The 20,697-nt window shown below is 39.7% G+C and overlaps 1 protein-coding gene across 3 annotated transcripts in view; it reads left to right on the top strand.

Moving 5' to 3' along the window:
- The window catches only part of LOC122563109 (ubiquitin carboxyl-terminal hydrolase 49-like), a 65,732-nt gene that overhangs the window by 14,522 nt on the left and 30,513 nt on the right, over positions 1 to 20,697 (top strand). For all 3 annotated transcript variants that reach the window (XM_043716549.1, XM_043716546.1, XM_043716547.1), the window contains exons 2-3: positions 10,525 to 10,674; positions 18,284 to 19,756. In XM_043716549.1, coding sequence (XP_043572484.1) covers positions 18,347 to 19,756 — 1,410 coding nt within the window. In that variant the 5' untranslated portion in view covers positions 10,525 to 10,674; positions 18,284 to 18,346. The remainder of the gene's footprint in view (positions 1 to 10,524; positions 10,675 to 18,283; positions 19,757 to 20,697) is intronic.

Here is a 20,697-nt window from a genome sequence, read left to right as displayed (position 1 = left end):
CATAACCCGTTCTGGGCAAAATACATTGATATAGGTTTTGTCAAACACATTAAGACTTATTTAGATAGCAAATTCCAGGGAAGGAGATATGAATAATGTTTAGCCAGAAATTACAGGCTGCCTGAGAACCTTAAATGTGGCTCATAGTTTCTGTTAAATAAGAATCACCTTCATGATCTTTTAACTGAATTCTTTTCCCTTTTCCCAGACTGCGCTGAATCGTTTTATTCCCCATGCAGTATTGGACTATCTGCTTCACCCATGTGCTGGCTTTATTTCCACATTCACAGTTAAAATTAGTTGTTGCTTCTCATCTGGTTTATGTTTGAATCTTGTGTTGCAACTCTCATTTGAAATGACACCCCAGGACATGTGTTTCTTTACACTGCTGAAGAATATTAGCTTGTTTCTCAAGAGTGTACCTGCATTTGTTCCTACAGTTTTTTCAAGTCAGACAGGGAGAATTTGCAACTGTAAGAGAAATAAGGAGTTTTGGGATATGGGTCCTAAGCTGAAGGTTTGCTTTCTGGCATGTTTTAAGATTTCCTTCGGAATTTCCCAGAAGCTCAGCCATTTTCTCAAAATTGCCTAAATTGGCCTTTCAAATAGAATGTTGATGCTTCTCTCTCGTCTCACCCCCACCTCCATCCCCACCTGTCTGGTTCATTTAGGAAAGCAAGGTCTTGATGAGTTTCAGAAGGCTGCTCAACTGTAGTAGACATCACTATTCATCCTAAAATCATTTTCAAAATGCCTGATATACCTACAAGATTCAGTCATTTAAAGGTTGGGGTCAGAGGGCCTGGCTGATGTTCTCCTCTTCCATGAGTCCAGTGGCCGTATATGTTAATTATAGTTGCTGTCTTGGTTCAGGTCACTTCACTCTGTACAGGGCATCAGATGATTATTTCTGAAAAGAGAGAGCCTCCATTGGGAGACTAAGTTTCTGATCTACAGATTTCCTCATAGCTGCTGTGTTCAATGAACAGGAACTGTGCTTCTGAGAGACTAGTTCTGCTAGATCTCTTCCTGTCTTTCCTCCACTTGGCTGTTTAGAAAAAGCAGAGTCTTGTCATAATCTGGCTGTGGCAAGGTAAAATGTCCCCAGTGAGGGCACAGCCTCAAAGCTAGGGAATTAATTCTGTTCAGGCAAGCATGGCAGTCAAATGGGTCAGTGCCAGATTCCACAGATTGCTACCATTCGCAGATCAGTTATCAGATTGCACAATTTTGCTTGATGATGCATATACAGTAGTAAGACTTGTTAATACGTGATCACTGACTGCATTGTAGGGAAATGTTTGTATGTGGAACTTGTAATTCTGTAGACAAAGCATACTTCTTTGGCAAAATGTGGTGGTGTTATTTGTGAATGGATGACGTTGATGTGTGTTTTCCATTGAGAGGCAGTGGTGCTGAATTTTACAAAATAGAGCCAGAATGTAGCTTTCATACCAAATTCTGAATAATCTCAGAGTGAACTTCCGTATTTCTGTTTGTGTTTGAAGTTTTTTTTTTGCATGGTTTTCCTAATGCAATTGCTGCTTTAAAAAAAAAGACCTGACACTTTAATTCACAGGAGTCTTTTCAAATCTTGCTGCTTGCCATAATTTATCCTTTGTTTAAATTGGCTGATTCTCTAAAAATAAATTTTTAAAGATATGACAGTTTTAGACAAATTCTTAAATTCTACTGTTTTTAAAAACGATATTCAATTTAATTGGAATTAAAATGAGTTTCTGGAGCTAAAGTTTCCCATCTCTCTTTGGCTGTAATGTTAACAGGCTATTGAAAAAAATAGCTTAAACTATCCCCTGAGAGAGATTTTTCCTGTCTCTAGAGATGTCTTTCTCCTCCTACTCCTCCTCCTCTATCCCCAACTCCCCTCATGGATGCAGGAGATAAATACTCAGTATCCCATGCCACTCTATTCCTTTCTAACAGGCTTAACCTATAGTGTCCTGCCTACTGACTTGTTTTACATCTTGAGGCAGAGTCAAAGTGTTAATTTGGAATTTCAAACAACTGCACAAGCATGAGCTTGCCATTTGATTTTAATGTTATTCCAGTGAGTACTGTGGACTGAGGAATTTCTCCCACTGAATCATCCCTGGGATTGTTTCTTGAAGATTTGTAATAAAGCATGAGTAAAATGCACTCTGGGTCTAATTCAGGATCTATTCGGACTAGTTTTGGGCAGTTCAGTGCTGTGGCTGAATCACCTTTCAATCTGAACATGTCGCGTTATTTTGTGACCATTTTAGCATGCAGCAGATTGAGAGGAGGAAGTAAGAACAGGATTAACTCACTAATTACATTTTGCCAATTTTCCAATAGCTTTGTGGATGTCTGGTTATTAATAACAGTGAGGTTCATTTTGTTCACATGCAATATTAAGAAAGCCCAGTGTGTCACCCTGCGCTGAGAATTGTATCAGCTTAAACAGAAAAATCTGGTTTTCCATTGATGTAGTTGAATGTTTAAAAATACATGCATTTCTTGTCCAATTTTGTACGCTTCCCTTTTCTCTCCTATGATATGTAGTTTATGATTGGGAGTAGTTGCACAGTTGGCCCAAATTCTCCAGTATATCACTCAATCGGCAGTTGCTCATAGGTGAGGCTGAGCACTGAGTGCTCCCTGATCTACTACAGCTAGATTGCACCCTGAATTCATATCCATTTCGGCTTCTCTGGAACATGGTGTGTTTGTAAATGTTCTTGTGTTTTTTTTCACACAGCTGGCACTGACTTTGCATAGGGGTATGAGGGAGAATGAGAAATGGTAGCTTTCAAAGGAACCTGGATGTCCTTGTACACATCAGAGTTAATTGTGCTGGTACAAAAACAACTAACTAAGCAAATGCCATGTCAGCCATTACTCCAAAAGAATTAGAACTTAATAATGAAAAAGGCTTGAGTCATTTGCACAAGACTTTGATGAGACCATAACCTGGAGCACTGTGAACAGCTTTGGCCTCCTTACCTCAGGAAGGGTATATTAGCCTTTTGGATTGCAACAGAGATTCACTGTACTAATATTCGGGGGAGGGGTTGCAGAGAGTATTGTGATGTACAGAGAGATCAAGTAGACTGGACCTGTTCTTCACCAGAAATAAGAGGTAATCTTATTGCATATAAAATCTTAAGGGACCTGATAACTTACATGTAAGGAAGATGTTTCTTTCCCCTGGTTGGCGAGACTACAGCTGAGGGTCACAAACTCTGGCTTAGGAAATGCATTTAGGACTAAGTTACGGAGATATCCATTCATTGTTGGCATTGTGATCTTTGACAATCCCAACTCCAAAGGTTGTGGATGTATATTGTTCAATATCTCATGACAAATTAGGGCTTTTTGGGTATGGAAGAGAATGAGGAATGTGTGGGCATGTGTAGTTGTCATATAGAGAATGGATCAGCCAAGGTCCTATTAGTGGAGCAGGTTTGAAGTGCTGAATAATGCATGGCAAACACAGTAAGTAAGTAATAAAAACGTAATGCAGGACATATATACATCACTGTTATACTTTATTTATAGCAAAGACTCTGACGTTGCAGTGGATCGCATTATTTGAGGTACATGAGTTTTGCTGGTTTGTCAAGAGTGCCGATTGATAAGTTGTCGGTTCAAACAAAGTTTGCTCTACTCAACTGGTTGGCCTATTGGAGCAAAGTTGTGGTGTTGATTTTTACACTGGATGCAAACTATTGACGCAGTTGATCAGATGAATGTCAGGTATTGTGTTGATTGTAAAGAGCCCTGAATTGGCAGAGGCAAATGATGCACTCCTTTTCCAATTTGCTGCACTTCAGTAATTTCCAAATTTTGATTTTTGCTCAGCTAAACCTGCACTTGGTACTTGTTTCAAGCACAGTAATAGGTAATGCAGTGGTAAAAACAAATTAACAAAATTCTTTTTAGAACAACGAATTAAGAACATTACTGCGCAGGAACAGGCCCTTTGGCCCTCCAATCCTGCGCTGATCCATATCCTCTATCTAAATCTGTCACCTATTTTCTAAGGATCTGTATCCCTCTGCACCCTGCCCATTCATGTATCTGTCTAGAATGGGGATTATAGTAGTTGAGATTTCATTGGTCTAATCAATGTGCAAACTCATGGTGATCCTAAATCCTCTTTGAAAAGCCATGGGCTCCTGTACTAAAATTACTTTATTTCGAGGATTATGGTAGCTGAATTTTAATTTACCAAACCACTCGGGAAGTCAAGAAGATAATATTGGAATATCATGCACTGAATCAGACAGCTCCGGTGGGACTCTATTAGATACATGCCTCCCTCACTCTCTCTGTCTCTGTCATGCACACAGACAAGCAAACATACACCCCTTGTCCCTGATGCATTTGAGACTGCAAGCACCCAAAGAATCAAGAATTGCAGCATTTAAAAAGCATCTGAATGGGTATATGAATAGGAAGGGTTTAGAGGGATATGGGCCAAGTGCTGGCAAATGCGATTAGATTAATTTAGGATATCTGGTCAGCATGGATGAGTTGGACTGAAGGGTCTGTTTTCGTGCTGTACACCTCTATGATTCTATGACTGTATGTGCAGGTTAAGTGAATTGGCCAGGCTAAATCGCTCCATGGTGTCAAGGGATGTGGAATCTGTGTGGGTTAGCAATTGTATATGCAGAGTTACAAAAACAGGATGGAGGTATGTGTCTGGATGGGATGCTGTGCAGAGGGTCGTGCAGACTTGATGGGCCAAAGTGTCCCCTTCTGCACTTCTGATTTTGGTTAATTTTCTTTGCCTTCCCAGGTTCAGGTATGTTGAGGCCAATTTTAGCACTCCGAAACAGTTGGGATCAGCATGGTTTGGGTTGACTTACCATAAAATCGGGATGAAATGCAGGTCTTTATGGCTGAGTAGCATGCTACCCGGCATGAGCACACGGAGCCTCAGGAGAGGTCGAAGGGTAGTATCTGAATGGAGGAGCCTTTGTAATTGTATCTTACCTTCACCTAGCACATTAGCACAGCTTTCTGAGTCTAATCATCCCCTGGAACCTGAATTGGGTTTTTCTTTGGTGACGGACTACTCAATGTTTCCCTGTCTAAAAGCATTCGTTTGGCTGAATAATGATGAGGATTTTTTTTCTTAAGAACCACGAAACCTGAATTGCAATTGGTGCACCATTTTGGTGCTGGAATTGGTGTCCAGTAGATTCTACTATTTATTGTGGTAGAAGGTTGGTTCTCTGCTGCAGGTGCTGATTACAATGAGATCTGAACTTATCCTGTTTAAACTACAAACGCAGCATGGTACCTCCTGAGTGGTGCTTAGAATGCACATATGACCCTCGAGCATGAGAGAGAAAAGAGCTTTTGTTATTGCAAATACAGTATTCCTGTTACCATAGTAATCGCTAGGCTGCTGGGATACTAATGCTGGTTTCACACCAGTTGAATTTTTTTACACTCAGCAGATGAACCCAGGATGGAAAGGGAGGATGCTTAAAACATGTCTATTCTGCCTGAAATTTAGGATGTTTCTAGCTTCGTACCAATACAAACCTGGGTAAGCTAGAATTGCCCCCTCCTGCCACCACCTCAGACTGACCTCTGACCCCATCCCCTTTCCACTACCCTCCTGGTCTCTTGCCTCCCACCATCATCCTGACCTCTTGAAAATAAGGGCATCTACTATAGATGCAGTTGTGGAGGTACTAGCAACATCATGATACTTTGTCAAACTGGTGATTTTTCATAATGGATTCCAGCCATGGAAAATTTCACAGCTGAGCCCAATCCTGTATATAATCCACCTATCAATATTTTTCAATAGGAGGGTCTATATAACAATTAAGAATGGCAAAAATAATTTTCTTGACCCCTTTTTGTTGTCTACCAGAGCTGACTGAGGCTGATCTCAGTTTTCAGTCTCGCTGCAATGGATTAATAGAGATTGTCTTGAGGCCGTCTTCGTTAGGTACAGTTTTGTACCACATAGACACATTTGCCAATTCAAAAAAAAGTTTTTCAAATTTTATTTTAAAAGAAAACTACACTCAGTGGCCACCCTATTGACCCCACCATTTATATAATGGGGTGTTCTAATCATAGACTCAGCTTCCTATTTCACTTCAGTTTGAGCTTCCAATTGATATCATCTTCATCACAAAAATAAGAATTATTTCCACCTCCCATAAGTCAGCTGATTCTTCTACCTCAGTTCACCTGCTACTTAAATCTTTGTGATCTTCACTCCTGATTATCCTGAAACCTCACCTTCCCTTTGTTAAACACAAATGATTCTATGTCAAGGTGAGAGGAATCTTGTAAGGAGCATAAGCACTGGCATGCTTCTGCCTGTTTCTGTAAATACTTGTGACACTTTAGAATGTGTGCTTAGCCAGCCTCCCAGCTTTCTCCTCCTGTAAACTGCAGCTCATCCAAAATTCTTCCATCTGTATCCTGTCTTCACTTATCATCCCTATCTGAACTAACTGCTCATAATCGCAATGTGTCCCTGATAATTCAGTGTTGCAGATCTGAAATTCCTATCCTTGTATTTAAGTTCGTCCTTGCTGCTGTTCTATAATTCACCAAAATTAGACGCTGCTTCTCATGCTGCCCAAACTGGAATTCTCTCCTTTAAATGTCTCTGCTTTTCTTCCTTTCTTCCTTTATGCCTTCTCTTAACGCTTGCCTAATTCAATCAAGTCTTTCTTCCTGTCTTTCTATTTATCTTTCCTTTGCCCTGGTTCCTTTTGAAAAGGTTTGAGATGTGTTACAGATACTGTGTAAGTAAGTGTAAGATGTCGTGGTGGTTTAGCTCAATTTCTTCCCTTGAGATTTCTGATTTCACTGACATGACAGCAGCTAGTTAGGGAGTGGTATTAGTTGTGGAAAGGTTTCTTGTTCTTAAATGGAAGCATTTAGGTTATTGGCTGAAAGTGGGCAACATTTTTGTTCTTCAACATTAAGTTTACTTTAAATGGAAACGCTTTCATCCAAACCTTTGGCCTACTGAACATTGTCAGAAATTTCCCCAGCTCTGGAGTGTATTGCTTACTATTTTGGAGCTATGTAATTCTTTGGATTTGTGCATGCTGTTTTCATGTTGCTGCTGTTGGAGTCTGGAATCCAAGATCCAACTTTAGTGTCTACAGAAACGTGGCTCCAGTGTTCCTCTGGAGCTGTTGTAACTCAGTTTTCATTGGTTTTTAGAGCTGTAAGCATAAGGCAGCTGAGTTTAATAAACACTAGGGATTGTCTCATTGATGCTAGCCTTTCGGAATCTAAAATAATATTTAAAGCAGCTGTACAAGGTTGCCAGTACCAACCCCTCTTAAAGTATCAGCAGTCCATGTACGATGTAACAACCTTGCTCAGCTGTAGCACATTTCCCTTGGAGTCAAATCTCACTCCAGAGTTTGAGCATATAATCTGGGTTGACACTTCAATGTAGTACAGCAAGAGCACTGCACTATCAAAAATACAGCCTTTTCGATTAGACATAATTGTCAAAGTCTCGTCTGTCCTCATTAGGTTGTAAGCGATCCTGCTGCGCTACTAAAAAGGTGACTAAGAGTTTTTCACCTTGACCCTAAAAATCTATCCCTCGATCAGCAATACTAAAACAGATTAATTGGCAATTTATCTCCCATTTGAGTTCTCGAGTGAATTTGATGCACTTCCTTACAGTAACCACACTTCAAAGATTTTCTGGGGTAGAAAGTACTTTAGGATGCCATAAAGTCCTGAAAAGTACTTCACAAATGGAAGTTTGTTCTTTTCAAGACTGGCACCCACTAGCATTTTGTCTGATCTTGCCATATATAACGCCATACCTAAAAACCATGTAGACCAGGAGGGTTCTGTGATAAGTTCCGATGATGGATACTTACATTTTTGTCAAGGTTCTTGAATCAAAGAAAATTTACCTCCATGTAATTGTTCATCCTGGGTGTGTGCTTGATCTTGACCAACAAGACAGCTTGGTCCCTGTCTTGTTGATGATGCTTGTAACTCTCAGAGCATACCAAATAAGATCCTAGAGGAAGGCCTTGTAACTGTAGTAGCCTGAGAAAGAGGTAGTGGTTTCAGTATGGGGTTTAAGTGAGTAATGCACCATGTGGTCAGGGATCAAACATGAAACTTGATGGTCTGTATGATTCAGTATCTGAGTATTTTCCTGTATTAGATGAGCTATACAGTGTGTGGTAATGAAACTCTCTGACCTTGAGTTCGAAAGGAGAAAAATGCAGCCAGAATTGGTACCAGTTTAGCCTTCCTCCACAAACAGCACACACTCTGCCTAAAGCTGTACTTGGCTTGTTCAGGAAGAGCCAGTGCCTTTCAGAGAAATAGAGACAATGAAAATTTTATAAAAATGCTTAATTTGCTAGCCAAAAAGTTCTAATTTTGATTTAAATTTGTTTTAAAAGATATTGAGGAATCTCATTTACAACAACATGGCAAGCCTTGTGTACAGAGCATAAGGATACAGTTAATTGTTTGCTGTAAAATGAAGAAGGAATAGATATATTCCAAGAATAAAAAATGCACTGTTGGAATTTTTAGTTTGGATCAAGATGTGTCTATGTGTCGATTTCACTGGCATTGACATTTGGTATGACCAATTCATATTCCTGTTTCCTCCGGCAATAGAGTGCTATGAGATGGGTCAGCTTATTGCTAAGTGCTAGACCTGTGCCAGTGTAAAGTTATAATTGAACTGGAATATGCTGAGTGGAGAGATGGAATGCCATTCTCCCATATCATGGGTTTTGAAATATTAAATGCACTCCTCTTAGGTTTTGCTTTTCTTTTTGAGAAAAGTTAAATTCCATTAGCACTTGAAAACTGCACTAGTATAATTTGAGAGCATTGATGAATATGAAGTGCAGTTTTTGAAACCAATTATTCCAGAGAGTTAGTGTTAGGTTTTAAAGCAAGTACAGCTGTCAAAATGCAAGGTTTTTTTTTCTAAACTCCAGAATACCTATTACATTCATGCCCTGATACTTTCTATTTAATGATCCCTGCACCAATTTGTGGAGTTGTTTTATCTCTGTTTTAAGCACCTTTGATCTAATTCTTTTTTTTTGTAACATGCTCATAATTGTGGGTGAAACGCTTCAAGAAGAAAAAAAATGCTGCAACAAATGACGTGTCTGTGATTCATGTTAATTCTGTTAAGGCCCCCTCACACTTTCTCAATGTGCCTCCTTTGTGCATGTTGATCAAATCAGCCAATTGGAACTTCCATTCATCTCTCTCTGTCATTGATCAATGGCAGAGGCCTAAGTCTGAATGCATGATTTGAACAACTGTCCATCCTGAGCTTCTGCAGTCTCTTGGGTGGAGGAGAAATATTTTAAGTGCTGTTTTTAGTAACTATTTTACCTTTTAACCACCTTTTAAAATAAAAAGTATGTTGGGTGATTTTCTGTCTCTGCCTAGCCACGCGCAGCTTAAAATTGCTTCTCATTCCTGTGCTACTGTCCTCTAGCTCACAGCTCCCCCCACCTCCTCGCCACCCCACTCCGCCTCCGACTCAAAGGTTAACTTGCTGTGTCCCTTCTCCCTTATTGTGTCTTGAAAAGCTTCCTCTGGCCACTGTCTTCACATCAGGACAGTAGGAAAAGAATGTTTAGAAGTCTTTTCCTACTGTTTCCACCATGCTGTTTCCTGGGATGAAAGGAAATGCCATGCTAATGGGCCCTCACTGTGGTGCATGGCTTACTTTCTGTGCGCCGCGCCGCCCCCCCCCCCCCAGATTCACCTTTGCACATTATTGCAAGGGTTAACTGTACATTTAACGTGCATTCAAGGAAGGCGAGGCATGACAGATGCAACGTACATCGTACAGCAGAGTGAACAAATAAATGATGTTAACCCATGCATTAATTTGCATATCCTGTTTAGGTTTTCTGTTCTCTAACTCAAATGATATTATGACATTATAAATAATGCCACAAAGTAAAATCGAAAACCTTGTTCTGGAATTCCACCTTGTAGTCACAGTTGTGTTATGTCACTTCATATCATTGCCTTTTGGTGAAACCTGCTGTTTGTAATGCTGACCACTTTTACAATTAAAACCTCAGGCAAGCATATCATCAAAAATTATATAATTTTTTTCATTTTGTTTTACAGTTTTTTGCAGTTCCATTTTCATATAAGAGTTTTATATCAAAATTCAACCAAATGAATCTTGACAGCTATGTTGGTAGATAATCTTAGGGTATCTGCATATTAAAATGATAAAAAGGCAATCCTCCACAGCTGTGCATATACCTCTTGGGATAGAAAGGGAAGTAACAAATAGAATGCAGATGATAACAGTTAGTGATGCTTACAGAAATAGCATTGTCTAAATATTAATATTCTGTTTCACTACAGAAGGTTTCGTTCTCTTAAAATATCTCCTGTTGCTAGACTTATTCACTAAATAAAATACTGAGTATTTTTCGTATGTTGATTTGGATGGAGGGGTTCGCTTGTTGTTGGACTTAGTACTGAAATGTGTCTTTTTTTTATATATTTCAGAGCTGTAAGGTTGACTGTCTGTAATATGGTATCCTGACAGTTCCTAGCAACGTATCGTGGAGGTACAGTGCTGTGACTGTTGCTTGCTGAGATGGTATTTCTTCATACTGTGACGACTCTGTTGTTGGGCGAAGGTTTAAGAATGTCTAAGTAAGTACAATACTTTCAACCTGATAATGTGTGCAGCCAAGAACATGAATATAGTTGTTTTCTTTATTTTTCCTTTACTGTGCTTAGGAATATGAAGAGGGATAGCACTTCCAAAGGTTAGAATTTGGAATTAATATCCATTAATTGATCTTAAAAATGATTGTGTCAATTGTAGTATTGCAGATAGACTTTGTCTCTTGGCTTTTTGCTTGTGGGTTGTATTCAGTAATCCTTAATTTTCTTTTCAAATTTGCTATGTTCCTCATGAAGCCACAGTTCCATTCTGCCAGCCAATACCTTTGTCAATTGACCAGTTTTCTTTGGTGAACCAAGGCAGTGGTGTTGGCGTACTTTTCAGTTGAAGAGAGTTTCACAGACTAGTTTAATGGTTTTATTTATTTCCACTTCTACACATTCCAGAACTAGTCACTGTGTAACCCAGGGAGGAAGCCGATCCCAATTGCAGATGGCCAGATGATACCAATTGGTACCCTCTTGTCGATAAGTATAGTACTGTGTCACACTTTGGAAATACATAATTTGATCAAGCAGACTTAGTGTGGCTTTCTGAAGGGAAAATCATGCCCTATGAACTTGATACCTTCTCAAAGAATTCTACTAAGCAGGATAGATATAAGGGAATCAGGGATATAATATATTTAGATTTTCAGATGGCATTTGACCAGGGTCTAGACATTAGACTACTTTAATAAGAGAAGATCTCATGGTGTTGAAGGTATTATAGATAGAGGATTGGCTAACTAACAGAACATTAAAGAGTTGGAACTCAATGGTCATTTACAGGATGCCAACCTGCAACTAGTGGTGTGCCACAGACATCAGCGCTCGGGAGATAATTATTTGCAATATACGTTAATGACCAGGATGAGGGAAGCGACTGTATTGATGATGACACAAAAATAGATTGGAAGGCAAGTGTTGAGAATGGTTCTGAAGTCTGTAGGGGGGTATAGACAGTTTAAACGAGTGGGCAAACTCTTGATGGATGGAATATAATGTGGGACAATATAAGATTTGCACTTTGGCAAGAAAATAGAGGTGGTGAATACTATTTGAATGGAGAAAGACTGCTGAAGGCTATGGAACAGGGTTTTGAGAGTTATCATCCATGAATTACAAAAAGCTGGCATTCAAATTTAGTTGGTAATGGGCAAGGCCTTTATTTCAAAGAGAATGGGGTGTAAAAACAGGGAGGTCCTGTTAAAACTATTCTCTGCATTAGTCAAACCAGCGATGGGATACTGTAAACAACTTTGGGCCCCTTCATCCAAGGCAAGAGAAACTTCCATTGGAGGCAGTCCAGAGACAGTTCACCAGGTTGATAGTGGGTGTGGAGGCATTGTCTTATGAAGAGAGGTTGAGTAGATTGAGCCTGTAATCTTTGGAATTTAGAATGAGAGGTGACTGTTTTCAAGTAGGATACCTAAGAGACTTAACAGGAATGATGGGGAATGATTGTCTAGGACCAGAGGGCATAATCAGTGGGCGGCACGGTGGTACAGTGGTTAGCACTGCTGCCTCACAGCGCCAGAGACCCGGGTTCAATTCCTGCCTCAGGCGACTGACTGTGTGGAGTTTGCACGTTCTCCCCGTGTCTGCGTGGGTTTCCTCCGGGTGCTCCGGTTTCCTCCCACAGTCCAAAGATGTGCAGGGTCAGGTGAATTGGCCATACTAAATTACCCGTAGTGTTAGGTAAGGGGTAAATGTAGGGGTATGGGTGGGTTTCGCTTCGGCGGGTCGGTGTGGACTTGTTGGGCCGAAGGGCCTGTTTCCACACTGTAATGTAATCTAATCTAATCTAAAAAAAAACCTCAGAAAAAGAGTTGCACCTTTAAGGCAGATGAAGACTTTCTTCTGAGAGTAGTGAATCTATAGAATTCTTTATTACAGTAGGTTTTTGAGGCTGGGTCCTTAAATATATTTAAGGCCAAGTTAGATTTGTAAATAGTAAGCGAATCAAGGGTTGCAGGAAAAAGGCAGGAAAGTGGAGTGGAGGATAATGCAATCAGCCATGAATACGTTGAATGGTGTACTTTTTTTCTCCTATGTCTTATGGTCTTTAACAGAAACTGCAGCATTGGAAGCGGCACAATCGGGACCTAGCGTTCTTCGGGTTAGATATATCATAGTTAGGTGTTAAATGCCATAAAAACACTGAGACAACAGGGAGAGGTCATTTGGCCCAATATGCTTGTGCTAGCTCTTTGAAAGAGCATTTATGCCCAGTTCAATGCCCTTAGCTTTGCCGTAACTTTGTAAGTTTTGTATACTCCAGCTTGCATTATTTTTGACATGGAGCTTTCCAGATTATAATGATGAAATAAAACTATTTCTCCCCAATACAAAGTCTAGAACTTTTGCTAGTTTTGAACTTGTGACTTGTGGTTATTGATTCATTTGCCAGAGGAACTAATATTTTGTCTATCTGCTCTATCAAAACCTCTATTTAGACACCACTTAAATGTTCCAAGGAGAATAACCTGAACTTTTAAACTCCTCCACACAAATGAAGTCCGTTATCATTGAAATGCTCTTTTCTGAGGTCTACATCTTCCCTGAAGTGTGCTGCTGAGAACTGTCCATAATCCTGCTTACTTGTAAATTTCCAAAGTGATATCTCTATGCTGTTGTATTTATAAACCCAAATAAACCATTTGCCTTTTCAATCAACTTGCTGTGACTTCTTCAGGAATTTCTTTGTCTAGACACCAAGGACTCTCTGTGCATTTACAGATTTCAAAATTGTACTGTTTATATTGCACTGACTTTCCACGTTGGTTGTCCTAAGTACATCACTTTCACACTTCCCCACAATGAACTTCATTTGCTATTTCACCACCCTGTTTGTCACTCAAATACCTATAATTATTCTCATCACTATCTGCTACTTTATCAAAAGTTCTGTCAAAGAGCAGCCCTTTGCTTCTGGTCACTTATCCAATTTTGTACTTTCATTGCCACTTTCCACTTGTTCTGTGGGTTTTGACCTTCTGTTAAGCCACCGGTATGGCACTTTAGTGAATGCCTTCTGAAAATCTGTTAAGGCATGTGCTGTATTAGCTCATCAAAGAATTCATTCAAGTTAGCCAAGTACAATTTGGCTTTAACAAATCTGTACTAGCTCTCTGTGATTAGCTCTTAGCTTTTCAAATGCTAGCTTACTTTGTGTCTCATAATTTCCAGTAGCCCTTCCCACCGTCTGAAATAAATGCTGGAAAAATTCAGCAGCCCAGGCAGCATTTGTGAAGAAAGAGAATTAATGTTGTGGTTCTGTTCGCCGAGCTGGGAATTTGTGTTGCAGACGTTTCATCCCCTGTCTAGGTGACATCCTCAGTGCTTGGGAGCCTCCTGTGAAGCGCTTCTGTGATGTTTCCTCCGGCATTTATAGTGGTTTGAATCTGCCGCTTCCGGTTGTCAGTTCCAGCTGTCTGCTGCAGTGGTCAGTATATTGGGTCCAGGTCGATGTGCTTATTCTCACAAACTTTGAGTCTCTGATATTTCCAACATGATTGAAATCAAAAATAAATTTGATATAGGCTGCATTTTCTCTTCATATTTGTATGCAACAGAAGGCATAAAATATCAATTTCTTCCTCTGTTGACCCTCCCAGGCATGGTATTCTCAATTGGTTCTGTGACTGTACAGATGTACCGCCTATTCACTTTGCTCATGAGACATTATGGTGGTCACAGAGGAGCAATACTAACATTTCTGTTCTCTGCTGTGCCTGATAAATTTTTTTTTTCAATAACACAGACATTGAATTACAGTTATCGCCAACACATGCACTGGCCCTTTCGCCTGTCAATTTAATCTTCCCAATTACATTATTTATGTTTCACAGCAATCTTGAAATTCTGTTTCTGATCACAAACTTTATGATAGAAACTAGGAATCTTTTGCACAAACGATAATGTATCAGCGGTGTGTGTGTGATAGATATATAATACCTGATACATTATCGTTTGTGCAAAAGATTCCTAGTTTCTATCATAAAGTTTGTGATCAGAAACAGAATTTCAAGATTGCTGTGAAACATAAATAATGTAATTGGGAAGATTAAATTGACAGGCGAAAGGGCCAGTGCATGTGTTGGCGATAACTGTAATTCAATGTCTGTGTTATTGAAAAAAAAAATTTATCAGGCACAGCAGAGAACAGAAATGTTAGTATTGCTCCTCTGTGACCACCATAATGTCTCATGAGCAAAGTGAATAGGCGGTACATCTGTACAGTCACAGAACCAATTGAGAATACCATGCCTGGGAGGGTCAACAGAGGAAGAAATTGATATTTTATGCCTTCTGTTGCATACAAATATGAAGAGAAAATGCAGCCTATATCAAATTTATTTTTGATTTCAATCATGTTGGAAATATCACTCACCCACAGATTCAATCAATATGCACATCGACCTGGACCCAATATACCGACTACTGCAGCGGACAGCTGGAACTGACAACCGGAAGCGGCAGATTCAAACCACTATAAATGCCGGAGGAAACATCACAGAAGCGCTTCACAGGAGGCTCCCAAGCACTGAGGATGTCACCTAGACAGGGGACGAAACGTCTGCAACACAAATTCCCAGCTCGGTGAACAGAACCACAACAGCGAGCACCCAAGCTACAAATCTTCTCACAGACTTTGAAAGAGAATTAATGATTGTTAAGATTTTAACAGCATTGTTCTGCCTTCTGACAAAAGGCCATTGACCTGAAATATTAACAAGATTTTCAGTTTTATTTTCCCCAGCTAATCACTTACATTTCATGCATTTATGAAATCTGTTTTTTAAAATTTGGTTAATTTTGCGCACTGATCGTTTCTCGTAACCTCTCTGCTTCGTGTTCTTTCAATAATATTCCAGTTTATTAACTGAATCTTCCTCTTGATGTTTGTCTTGAGTCACCTCCTGTTTTATTTTAACATTTATTTATTTTCTCATCCAGGGTCTCTTCACAGTGGATAGTATAAATTGTTCTTTCAATGGTATATGTCCAGTTTGTGCCTACATTTTCTTTTCCTTGCATCCTGTGCACCGCACTCTTAGTGCTTTACCCTGAATCTGCTTTTCTGATCTATCTGTGCTGGATTGCTTCTTAAATCACTGGAATTAGCTGTTCCCCACCGTAGATTTTTACCTTCTGAGTTTTCTTCTACCTTCAATCACTGCATTGAGCCATTGTTGATTTACTGTTAGCATGATGAGCTCCTCGTGTAAAGCATTCCACTTGCCCTAATCCATTTTGCAGATCAGCAGTTCCCTCCCTCTTTGTTGTGAATTTGAATACCCCTCTCCTTCCCTGCCTTTAGCTCTGTTTTTCCGCATCTATATTAGGACAGTTAAAGTTATGTGCCTTTTAAATTTGCTATTGATACGTACATAGTCATAGGGATGTGCAGCATGGAAACAGACCTTTCAGTCCAACCCGTCCGTGCTGACTAGATATCTTAGTCCAATCTAGTCCACCTGCCAGCACCTGGCCCATATCCCTCCAAATCCTTCCTATTCATATCTCTTTGCAGTACAAACTCTCTATAACTACTCATTTCAAGCATCAACTTTGGTACATCCCCTTACTGGATTGTTCAGTGTAACATTTCCCATGTTAGCCATCCTTTCAGGCCTATGAAGTGTAATTGCAATTTTGGTGCTGGTCAGGGTTGTGGTCATATCATTACTCTTCAAAAGCATTTTTACGAGTGCCTTTACTCGAGGAAATAGAAGTAATGTCTTCTGTAATTCCTTTAAGTAATTAATATTGCCACAACTCAATTGTCTTAAAAAATCTAATCAATCTTTCTGTTTGTTATTTCTTTGAAAAGTTCTGAGATGAATATTAAGTGACTTATCTGTAGAATCCATGTTAATTTTGCCTTTTTCAAGTGTGAAGTAAATTTTGTCTATGCCATAAGCTCTAGTCTGATCTATAACTTCTTGATTTACCACATTTCCATTGATTCCCCAAGACTGTCAACGTTTATTGCTGTCCAAATCTCCAGCAGCAACAATGTGGGAAATTGTATTCACAGCCTTTGTTTACAATCAAAAATCCAAATGAAATACAATCTTGTGCCAGTGATTTATCAGTCTTTAAGTTTGAATAACATCTTTGGTACAAACTCTTTGAATAATGATTTTCCCTTTTGGTTAAGCAAAAACCTTTTTGATGGTTCCACCCCTGTCTCTAATGTAAAGCAAGGATGAGGCCATTGTTAGATCTCTCTGCTGAAAACCCAAAACGCTGCACAATAAGGACATGAGTACAAGAGACTGCTTTGGAGATATGGCAGGGTGATGCAGGAATTAAAATCCTATAGTTGTGAATGAGGAGTGAGGGCACAACATAAAGTAATGGTACTTTTTTTTACAGAGGAATGTAAAGTAACTGTTTAGAACAGATTTATAGTTTTGGGTGAGGTTTACTGGAGTGAATAGGAAGTAGCCACTGAAGCATCAGGGAAGAGAGAAATAAATTTCTCTACTCTGTTGTATGAGCATGGAATGCTTTTCCACAGGAAATGGTTGAGTCTGAGGCCATTGTTTAAGGAAACTGGACAAATATTTGAAATAGATAACGATGCAAGGTTCTGAGGTCTTGCAAGAAATGACAGATTTAACAATTGCCAGCGAAGTCACTGTATACCAACTGGCTGCCTCTAGGTAGTTCTTTGCTATTCCTATAATCCTAATAGCCACCTGATCTGTAAAAATGAGGCTTAATTCATATTTTAACATCTTTTGACCACTAATCAATACTTTGACTTTTGTTTCACTAGGCGTATATTTTATTATTATTAATTTTCACTCATTCTTTTTATTCCTTTCTAATCTCCAATTTTTAGTTTTTCTAATTTTATCTGCCCTGTAAAATATATTTTTCTGGTTTCAAAATCTTTAATTTTCTCAATCATCTATATTGCCCAATCTTTGAGCTCCCATTTTTCCTGACTGGTATATGCTTGATTTTTAACCTATGCCCTTCTTCTATTTAAATACTTAATTTCTAATTCTACAATCTTATTTGACAATTTTACCCTCCACTTAATTTTTAGCACAATTGTTCTTTCAATCAAGTGTGCTAGCCTTCAAATATTTCCATTCTTTATTTTTATATTGCATATAACTCGTGATTAAAAACCCTGGTTGTGGAGAGAAAAAGCAGTAAGCTCCCTTACATTAATTCTTTAAATATGAAGTACTTTAGATTAGTTCCATATTCTGTACTTTGTAGGGGCTAACCAGCATCAGACTTGATTCAGAATTGATGACTTATCTTCTGAGGTTGTTGTGATCCTTTGTCACAAACCTCTAGCCCTTTGCTGACTTGATGAAATGGCAGTAAAGGCCTCTTGATATGCCACTCCTGAAATAGTGGCGAGAAGCTGTGTAAAGAAAATGATTTGTCCTTTGTTCTTAACTTTAATAGATAACAGGATATTTGGAAAAGATTCCTGAGAACTGGGGCACTTACAAGGGCTTAGAACTTATCATGAGGAGAGCCTTCTAATTTGATGCTTTACTGCTTATAATGTTTTTTCCCAACAGCTAAAGGTTTTTTTTTCTTTTTTTTTCCCTAACAGGTTAAAGCAGTACAGCAGGCCAAGGATACTACAACCAGAACATTTCTGAGAGCTTTTAAAGCCATGGATAGGTGTAAGCATGTAGGGCGTCTGCGACTCGCCCAAAATCACTCCATATTGAATCCCCAGAAGTGGCATTGCATGGACTGTAACACCACTGAATCTGTTTGGGCCTGTCTTAAATGCTCCCACGTGGCATGTGGTCGCTACATCGAGGAGCATGCACTCAAACACTTTGAGGAAACTAGGCATCCTTTGGCTATGGAGGTCAATGAACTTTATGTCTTTTGTTATCTTTGTGATGACTATGTGTTAAATGACAATGCTACAGGGGATTTAAAACTGTTGAGAAGCACTTTAAGTGCAATAAAGAACCAAAAGTGCAGTCCAATGGCACGCAATGGCAGGGCATTGCGGTCAATGGCTTGCGGGGAATCTCCTTGTTCGTTTCAGAAGAACAAAAAAGGGCAGACTCATAGTACAGAGCAGATGTTCACTGCTCTTTGGCACAGACGCCAGTCTTTGCTAACAAAGGCAATGCGCATTTGGTTTGAACAAACAACCAGTGGTAAACGTAGATTGGAAGAAAAGCGGCTACAGGAGGAAATGGACAGAAGAAAGGAGGAAGCAAGGAAGCGGCGACAGGAGCTAAAGCGTAAATTCATGGAGGAGCTGGTCAATGCCCCACCTCGGAAAAGTGCAAGGATTTTATTTCAAATCCGGAAGGAGGACCATATCTCAAAGTGCAAAAAACCAACTGGAAAAAAGGTGCTACAAACTGCCCCTACCTCAAAACGACAAAGGAACAAAATTAAGCGGTATTATGCTACCAAGCGTAAACCAGTGGTAACTCCTGGTGTTACGGGTCTAAGAAATCTTGGTAATACCTGCTACATGAACTCTATCCTGCAAGTACTCAGTCACTTGCAAAAGTTCAGAGAGTGTTTCTTAACCCTTGATCTCTGTGAGACTGAAGAACTATTGGCAAGGACCGCAAATGGCAAAACACGATTGTCTAACAAGGTCACGCTGGGGATTGGTCCTGCATCGTGCATAGCAGGAAGAAACGATCATGTGGGAGCTTCAGGGAGATACAGCATGCCAGCTGGTTTGAACGGAGGTGCCTCTATGGCCAGGAACCTGGAACTTATTCAACCCAAGGAACCTAGTTCGAAGCACATCTCTCTTTGCCATGAACTTCACACACTCTTTCGAGTAATGTGGTCTGGGAAATGGGCTTTGGTGTCTCCGTTTGCTATGTTGCACTCTGTATGGAGCCTGATCCCAGCATTCAGGGGATATGGTCAGCAAGATGCTCAGGAATTTCTTTGTGAATTACTGGACAAAGTGCAGCAGGAGCTGGAATCGGAAGGTACAAAGCACAGGATCCTTATTCCTTTTTCTCAACGGAAGCTCACCAAGCAGGTTCTCAAGGTGGTGAACACCATCTTTCATGGGCAGCTGCTCAGTCAGGTAAATGAAAATGACAGTGTGTGCAGTCTTATTTTAATTTAATTCTTCATTCCTGATCTGATCTTGTCAAGATGAAGGATGACAATGCTGCTGAATGGAATACTTTCTACTTTGTAGTCAGTGACAGCACTCTTCTATCAGTTATCACATGCATGAGATGTAGCAGTAAAGTTGCCTGAGCTAAATATAAAAGTTAAAGCCATGTCCTTTTGGCATTGCCATCTTTCACATTTTTAAATGAAAACTGAAAAAAAGATTGCTTTGCAACTGAGAATGTGATCCCTTTTCATTTCCAACCTGTTAGCATGTGTTATTTAGTGATGATTTTTTTTCAGCAATACTAGCAAGAGTACGTTCAAGGTATTTCTAACCTTGGATTTTAACTTTTTAGTTACAATCTCACTGCTGTCCTGAAGGTGCTGATTGTTATTGCAGCCTGGTTCCCGGGGTGCCTGTAGCCATCTGTTACTGTGCCCAAGTGATGATTCTTAACATATGTGTCTTGATAATGAGTCTTGGCAAGCTATTTGACTGTGGAAAGCATCAGAATTAAGCCCAACCTTGTACTTCCCCCATCATCCACCATGTGCTGTTCAGTCTTGAGTGGAAATGTGAATTCTTTTTGCTTTGTAACTTCCTTTGGTTCCTCATTTCTTCTCTCTGCACCCCCCCCCCCCAACAGAGTAAAGCATACTGCTGAAGGGGATCCTTTTCACAAAAATAGAGGCTGAATAATAATCTGTCTGATGTGACTTATGTCCCATAAATTGGTTGAACTAATAATTTATCAGTTCATCGTAAGCCTGACACATTTTACATCGTTCATGGTCTAGAACTCTGTTAATATTTTCCTTGTAGAGCACCAGGAAGATATGCGACCCGTTCTGTTCCCAGTTTTTGGGTAACTGCGTGTTCCCAGTCACCCTACCTGGACTTTTACA

This window comes from Chiloscyllium plagiosum, chromosome 26, assembly GCF_004010195.1.
Source record: "Chiloscyllium plagiosum isolate BGI_BamShark_2017 chromosome 26, ASM401019v2, whole genome shotgun sequence".
Classification (NCBI taxonomy): Eukaryota; Metazoa; Chordata; class Chondrichthyes; order Orectolobiformes; family Hemiscylliidae; genus Chiloscyllium; species Chiloscyllium plagiosum.
The sequence above is the reverse complement of the archived record's forward strand: the minus strand, read 5'-3'. Positions and strand labels throughout refer to the sequence as shown.